Below are 8,552 nucleotides of genomic sequence, written 5' to 3'. Positions count from 1 at the left end.
GTGTGTGTGTGTCTGTCTGTCTGTCTGTCTGTCTGTCTGTGTGTATTGTAAGTGATTTTTGATCTTTGATGCATCAAAAATATGGTTTTGACCGTATTATAATGGTGAGGAATATTTTGAGCGATAATTAGTCATGGGTGTGCAGAAATTATGACAAACTCCGGCTGCCAGTGAGGCAGATGGCATCCTCACAAACAAACAAACCAACAGTCACACACACTTCAATGAAAAGAAGCAGCATGACGTGAGATCAAGTGACAAGGACACCACAAAGTAATCTTCTGCAGTGAGTTTGTGAGGATCAAATTTTGAAACTCCTTTTAGAAAACGCTTTCATTAAAAAAAGAGTAATGTTTGGTATATCATCGTATATTAATTAAAATGACTTGTCATAACAATCTTTATCTGTAATTACAGTAATATTTTATCTTCCTAAATGGGCTCTACCGTGAGGACCAGCACTTAAAATGACACATTTGTCTCATTGTACTTAAAAATTAACAACCAAGTCACAGCTTTGGAAGAATTCTCAATGACTTGGAAAAGTAGTCACACTCACCCATTCCTCCTCGTCATACTCTTTATGGTGCGGTATGGAGTCTTGGTGCTTTAGCAGCCCACCTTCGCCTCTAGTTGGGGTTTGGGACCCTTCCACATTATTACACACTGCTGTACTGTCAGTGACGGACGTGGCTGGACTGTGGCCTGGAAGTCCCTGGACTGGGCTCTGATTCTGGTCACTTCCCTGGTGGATGTGGCCTTGGTGTTGGCCTCCCTTCACCGGGGTTTGCTTCTGGTTCTTGGAAATGTATCCGGACTGCGCTGCATGCAGTGCAAGTAGTGCACTCTTGACCAATTCATCTTTGAGCGTGTGAACAAATTGTTCTGTCTGTGGCAAAGAGAGAGAAAGAGATGGGGAAAAAGACAGATACTGAAAGTTATTGTGTGGGGGCACAACAAATTAAAATGTAACTGCCGAAAAAGCAAAAGAGACATAGAGAGATTGTCACACAGGGGGTGGAAGATGGAAGTGAACTTGGAAGTGAAGAGAAACAAGGAAAATGAACACTCTCCTCCAACATAAAGTAGCTACTCTCCATTACTGCAGCACAGCCGGCAGGCAACAAAACAGCAACAAACAACAAACAATTCAATTACTCCTCCTCCAGCCTGCTTCTCCGAGGAGCACACCTCTTTTGATCTCAAATTCACCAGCAACTGTAAGTTGATGATGATCCTGGTACCAAGCAGCCATGCGCTTGCTGCCACCACAGCATAAAAAATGAAAAGGGCTCTCAAGAGTAATTGAGTTCGCACTGCAATAAGCATTTTTATTACCACAGCAAAATGCAGTCTAACAAAACATGAGCCAAGCCCTCTATGAAAAGAAACCTGCAAGGCCATTATATACGTATATTTGCAAAACAAACACCCTTTTCCAGTGCCCCCCCAATGTGGACTGAACAGTGAGCTTGGAGAGACCGCTAGAGTTTGTGGAGACGGCTTAGTCAACAAAGAAGTAGAAAACTGTGGAAAAGAACCTCAGGCCAGTCCTGTCCCAGAGGCTTTGTGTGGATGTCAAAAGAAAGTAATTCCGAGTATTTCTTTGGCTTGTGACCCTTTAAAATTAAGCAATGTCAACTTGTGAGCCCTTTCAAAATCAGACAGCATGACCTGTGAGCCGTTTAACTAAGGAAGACGCACTTTTGAAAGTTCAACAAGGAAAATCTGTCACATTTGATACTGAGCTGATATTGGCTTTTTTAGCTGGACCTTTTTAAGGTGGCTAAAATATGCTTTGCTGCTGGCCCCGCCCACAGCAGTACTCTGCTTTGTTTCTGTGTCAGTACTCTGGTATGTTTCCTTAAACTGGTGACATGTCGACCGCTATCTACTTTAGGTAAAACACTGACTGTGGGTAAGTATCTCATTCCACTCTTATTAAAATTACTCCAAACTATCCATTTAACCATTCAGACATAAAAAAAACACAAGTACTAATCCATCTGAGTCTAGTTTAACTGTACTTCTTTTGATGTAGGTAAAGTATGACTACACTTCATATCCATTTTAATCTGAATGAATCTAACTAAGTCCCATTAATTTAAGTCAATGATGTGAGAGCTGAAATCTTGGATGAGACTGCGTGTGTAACTGTCTGAGAATAAGCACTTCTGCTTGAGTACTATTCTGTGACGCACACAATCATACACAAAGAAGTAACATCATTTCAATTAAGTAACACCACTTTAAAACTAAATTTAAAAAAAGGATCCATGCTTGATTTAGTAACCAAAACACTTCATTCAAAATGTAAATTCATATTCAAATTGAACTCTGCTTATCTGACCTCAATGTTAATTTGCAATCTATGAAACCATGTATTATTCATTTTCTTTCCTGGGATGAGTGAACAAAGATACACACTGTATTTAAAACAATCTGGATTCTATTTGCACTTCTTAATCACAAGGTCACAGAAGTAATGTATTTGACTACACCAGTGCTCATATAGTAACTTTTTATGATTATTAGTATTTCATTTTAAATGCAATCCATGCTTCTTTGTTGTGGATAAAAGGCAATAAATTACATTAAAACCAAATAATCATTTAGTCACATTCCTAAACATTCAGCCAGTACCTAGGCTTATATCCTCTAAGTCAAGATTAGGATCTACAGCAAAGAACAGAAAACATTCTAATGATACACAGGATCCATATATATACTGCGTTCAAAGCAAAAATATCAGAGGTACACTCCTTTGGGCAAAGGAGGAAAGCTTTGCAGCGTCATTCTCTTACCAAAGCTAAACCAAAGCAAATTTGCTTCTCCACGCGCAAAAGCTACTCCTAGTGTAGCTCTTCCACACCTACCTGTTTTAGAGATCTGAAGCGCTCAAAATCCCTTGGGAGAATTCTGTTGCTACTCTTTCTTCAATATATCTGCTGATATGATTATGACTGAGCAGAAGTGCAAGTCAGAAAGTGCCTCTGTGGACTCCTACTGTGAAAAAAGAAGTTGCATTTGATATAAAAAAGAAGAAAACTGTAGGAATCTATTCACCCCGAATGGTTTTACCCTGAAGGATGTTGAAGCAGTTTTGGGCTGAGTTAAAAATAGAGCTTTTTCACCAATGGAACTTCCCTGGAGAAGTGAAGAGAGGCTGAATTGATAGAGCTGGTCAGATTCCAACAGCACTTGGCTGTGAGGACACTTACTTAACATTGCGTATATGACCTCTATACGCCACGTAATCTAACATAATCATGCATAGACAATCAAACCACAGCTTTTCCCAGGTAACGGTTACAGCGGAGACATCTAACTTGTCCTAGGACACAGCTGGAGGGAGGGGAGATGCGTTGCAATTGCCTTTTCACTGTGATTATCATCAGAGTGAAATTATTATTATCATCATCAACAGAATCATGGCCATATATAGAGAGGCAACGGCGCATCTGCCGTGTCCAACGTTAATCAGAATGTGCCCAGGAAAAGTATTCTGGAAATATTGCATTAGGCCTCGAGTCAGGAAAAAGTCAGATCCAGTAGGAACTTGATAAAGGTTCTTACATCACCCTGATTTTCTCTGGAGACGTTTTAAAACTTTTAAGAAGCTGGGACCAGGAAGTATTTTGCATTTTTGTTCAAAGAATGACAAACAATAAACACATTTAGTTTGAGAGTGTCAAAGTCAATTTAGGCCTATGCATCGACCTGAATAGTCCTCTGATTGCAACTCTACCAGGAAACCTATTGCTTATAGACTTAAAAGCAGAACCCCTGAGCAAATAAAAAACATGTTTTTGGATGTTTTGGTGTTTAAATTAATTTGTCACCTCAGTCAGAGAAGGAAAAAGTCAGAGCCAGCAGGAACTTGATAAAAAAGGTTCTTACATCGCCCAGACTTTTGTTCGAAGAATGATTAAATGGTAAATTTTCCACCAACCAACTAATCAATTAATTGACTAATCATTGCAGTGCTAGTGTGTTGTAGAGTTGTTGTATTGTTAAAAAGAATATTTCAATGTTTTGGGAACAATTACATTTTTATGTGAAGATTGACCAAGCTTTAGAGGTGTATTGGAGGTGGACTTTGTTACCTTTGTACAGAATAGCTGTTTCCCCCTGGTTCCAGACTTTATGCTAAGCTACGCAAACTGACTGATGGCTTTAGACTTATATTTAGTGGTCTTTATCTTCTCATTTAACTCTCAGCAAGAAATAAAAAAAAAAAAACATTTCTCAAAAAGTCTTTTAGGGGATATGTGTGATTTTAGGTTACGTGAACAGAACTTTCTTACTTGTGTGTGCACAGGGGTAAACATACTTTAAAAAGTGAGCATGAGTCTGTGTGTATCAAACACATATGTTACTTAAAAAAAGACATGTAACACAGGTATTTGTGTATGTAAAAAGAAGCAGATTTTTGAGATGGATGAACAGATGTGGAAGAGGAAAAACAAAAAATTGGTGGCGTTGATCATGACTGGAGTCTTTGGGGCTTAAAGAGAAGGATGTTACTTAAAAGTCAGCTTTTAAAACACACTTTTACACTCTCAACCCCCCCCCCCACCTCCCCCAAAATGCACGTCACGCGATTTCGCACGCGCGATATGCACACACACACACACACACACACACACACACACACACACACACACACCCCTACCTTGACATTTTAATCAGAGAGCAGCCCGGTTTGTGCTGACCAGGCCAGGGGTTTACTTGGCCAATGTGTGTGTGTCTAATCAAGGATGAGAGGAAGTGGTGACAGAGCGAATGTACCAATTAAGCAGGCTGATTGGGCTCTATTCCTCTGTGGCAAAAACAATCTCTCCCACAACAGATTGCAATCTGACAGCAACAGATGTAATTCATTAATTACACTGATAAAAACGCCTCAACTCCATAAACCTCCATGCTGCTATTCACTTTTGTTAGTTTGGCGTTTTTATGATGAGTTATAGATTTTTCCTGAGGTTGTCTGTTTAGGGTGTGCCTGTGTGTGAAGCAACTGTTCGATTTAAAGTTGTAAAGTTATTTTTTAGAAGTTATCAATTTTGCATTTGTTTTGTTGCAACGAAACTGTGTGATATTACCAGGGCTGGTACTTGGAAGTGTCTCCTGTAGGACATTTCTCCTGAGAGGGAAAACATTTAGTTTGAGAGTGTCAAAGTCAATTTAGGCCTATACATCGATCTGAATAGTCCTCCCATTGCAACTCTACCAGGAAAACTATTGCTTATAGGCTTAGAAGCAGAACCCTGAGCAAATAATGAACATGTTTTTGGATGGGTTTGGGTTTAAATTTATTTGTCACTTCAGCTGAAGATTAACATAAAATGCTTTTCAGGCTGAAGTGTTATCTGACAATGTTGTTGTGATATGTCCAAGAATAAAATAGTTGGTTGCAGCTGTTTCAGACCAAGAGGAAAGGGATAGTTCAGATGGAAATAAGGCTGGGTGGAGGGTTTGGTGGCTGTCTCACCTTATCAGAAAGGTTCTTGAGTGCCTCTCTCAGTCCAGGGGAAGAGTGCTCCTGGGCAGCCTGGAGGAGCTGGTCCGCTAAGCTTGTGATGAGGGGCTGGAGGAGGCTCATGGTGCTGAGTACCTCCTGAGCTTTGGCTGTGTGCTCTGGGGAGTAGTAGATACACTGGTAGGCAGTGCTGAAGCTGTGGTGGAGGAAAAATACACATGAATTCAGATGTGACAGTCGCACATGGACTGTAAATAAATTAAATGCATTTGAAAGTGGCCCAAATCTGATTAAATGAGTACTGGGCCACACTTACTGGTAAAGAGTTTGTCGACTTACAGTACTGGACATGGCTCATTCTATGTTTGTTTAGATCAGTGCTGCTGGTTTTCCTAGAGTTTGCCAAAACTAGCAGAGTAGGAAGAGACCATATTTGATATAAAACAAGCTCCACTGCAGCATGTACTGGTTGGCTTGCTCCAAGATCAATGTTGACACAAAAACATAACACATACACAACTGATCAAGGACATGTTTAGTTATTGTTTTCCTGCAAGGTGTAAATTAAGTAAATGTTCATGCTTTTCGACACTTAGATTAGACAATTCATAGCTTCTCTAACAAGGACTGCTATTGTAAAATAACCTTTTAAAACGATAGCAGTGCTGGTATCGAACAAATCAGATTTATTTTATTATTAGAAATTGCTTTATCTCAATGCCTTTGGTTGTTGTGGACAATGGAATGCACCAAGTGTAGTTGCTTTGTACACATAGCTGTAGCAGCTCTAAACTCCACCGGCATACACCTACAGTAAGCCTGAGTCACCTTCTGTGAATAACAAACGCAACCTTTCTTTACAGCAGTCAATTGCATCTATACCTTGTAGTATCACAGGTGTAAATCAGTCCCTAAATACATAGATACAATTAAACATAGTACGGCTCTGAAACTTAAAGTTGAACTATAAGTATAACTCTTATTGTTACCTGAGAACAGTGGAAAAGCTTTACAACTCTTTTCTCATCTGATCAAAAAAAGAGTTGTTGATCATTAATTTGCAATGTCCAATGTACAATGTGTTTGTGTTGAGGTAAAGTAATGACAAACAGACAAATAGTGTGTTTTTATTGACTATAAACATTGTGCTATTGCGCACTAATTTTTATTTTTGCTGCTGAAAAAATGTACAGCAGCAACACTTTCCAGGTACTTGGCCTGAATTGTCAAATTGGACCTGCAGTCCAACGTCAACCCATTTGCTTTATGAATAATGAATGCCTTCTTCATTTCCAGGGAGCCATTTAATCTCATACAAAAACACCTTTTGTCAGTTCCTAGATTCAGGGCAAATCACTCCAATCAAACATTCTCCTCGGGTAAAGTTCCAGTGACTTTCAATGAGTTTCCGCTGACTTCCTGCCATCAGATACAGCGTGGAGCGAGGCAGTCATTTGCAACCCTCCCAGCTAGTTTAGAGTCAGCTCTGCAAGCCTCTATGTAGGCCAGACCCCAGAGCCAGATCCTAAGGCATAATTGACATAAGAGAGAGAGATGGTGAGAGGGGAAGAAAGGGGCACATACAAAGGGCTGGCATAATACAGTATTCTCTGCAGCGCTCCTAATATTTTCAGCGAGGGAAAGAGTGCTTCTTTAGAAGTCGCCCGGTGTGGAACAGCACTTCCTGATTTCAATAAGTGTGAAAATCTGAAGGCCTTAAGAAACTAGCAGTGGTAGGTACTAGCCACTAACTACCTCTTTGACTGGCTAACTTTAAAATCTTGGTCTTGTCATTATGAATAAGGAGCTCCCTGGAGGACTACCACCCACAAGCTCAAGGCTAATACAAAAAAAATCCCTAAGTGAAAGAAAGACACAGGGCAAACAGTGTGACATACTTAACCACACAGAACACTACCATGTCTACTTGCACACTAGTGTTATCCCCACTTCCAAAACCATGCCTTTAAATGCAACAATTTCAGCCACAGAGAAGACCATAATTGAATAATCTACTGCAACAAAGTAAAGTCTGTAAATCCATTTCATCCCCTGCGAGCTTACATTTGTCGTATTGCATTATAAAGAACTTAAGAGAGAATAAATCCAGAAGGACTGCAACAATACAGATACAACATAAAAGAGGCAAAGGAGAAAGTTGTTGGAGGAAGACTATTGCTTCAGCGACTAAGATTCAATAACAGCCCTGTTGACTCATAAGTACAAATCCAATCCCATTAGGGAGCCTATGCAGGCAATAATGAATGTTGGGACCTGCCACCTGATGCTAGACGACAGAATTGATCCTCTGTAAGGCTGGCTAAGGCAAGGAACTTTAATTGCCTTATCAGCATTGCTGTCAGTCCAAATGGGTCTACCAAGATGGCAAACCATGAAAAGGTAAAACAGCATAAATCTGTGAATGCAAACTTGATGAAAGACCAACATGGATGATACACACAAGGATTTGATTGTCATTTCAAGTCTTGAGTATGTTTTCTATCCCTGATGTGATTTGGGAGAACTGTGTTTCATGTTTTTAAAACATGGTGCAAATAAAAAAGGGGGTGGACAAACAAATGTACAACCCAAGAAGACATAAATACTACTTTTGTGGATCTTATATTTATCTTTTGTTGAATGTAGGTGATGACTGGACCCTGGGATAATGCCTGAGGCCAGAGATTGTGGTGGCATTAGAGTTTTATTTATTTATTATATACTTAAAAAATGAACACAAGATGATTGATGAGAATTAGCCACAATCTGAATCATACCACACCTGGACTCTTAAAAGGTTTCATTCTTTACAAATCTGTTACTTTAGTTTAAAGAGGCACCCAGAAGATCTTGTTATTTACTGTTTGTCTGATGGTAGCCTTATTTAAAGGGGTAGTTCAGAATTTTGGACATAAGACCTTTTTTCCAAGTTAGCTAGTGTGGTTTTTTGGAGACAGTTTTCATCCAGTCCTTCCAGTTGCAGAGTTTTCTGGTGCTAGGCTAGCGCATGTCAACAGTATCTACTAGCCTACCATTAACCCTGGGGGCCCTGAGGCCATTTTTACAGTTT

At 39.8% G+C, this 8,552-nt stretch overlaps 1 protein-coding gene across 6 annotated transcripts in view; it reads right to left on the bottom strand.

The window, feature by feature from the left end:
- Nucleotides 1-8,552, bottom strand: part of inpp4b (inositol polyphosphate-4-phosphatase type II B) — a 244,533-nt gene that overhangs the window by 24,496 nt on the left and 211,485 nt on the right. For all 6 annotated transcript variants that reach the window (XM_032499725.1, XM_032499734.1, XM_032499716.1 and 3 more), the window contains 2 exons: nt 5,495-5,678; nt 560-889 (listed from right to left, as the gene is read on the bottom strand). In XM_032499725.1, coding sequence (XP_032355616.1) covers nt 560-889; nt 5,495-5,678 — 514 coding nt within the window. The remainder of the gene's footprint in view (nt 1-559; nt 890-5,494; nt 5,679-8,552) is intronic.

Source organism: Etheostoma spectabile, chromosome 2 (genome assembly GCF_008692095.1).
Source record: "Etheostoma spectabile isolate EspeVRDwgs_2016 chromosome 2, UIUC_Espe_1.0, whole genome shotgun sequence".
Lineage (NCBI taxonomy): Eukaryota > Metazoa > Chordata > Actinopteri > Perciformes > Percidae > Etheostoma > Etheostoma spectabile.
This window is presented reverse-complemented; position numbering and strand designations above follow the sequence as displayed.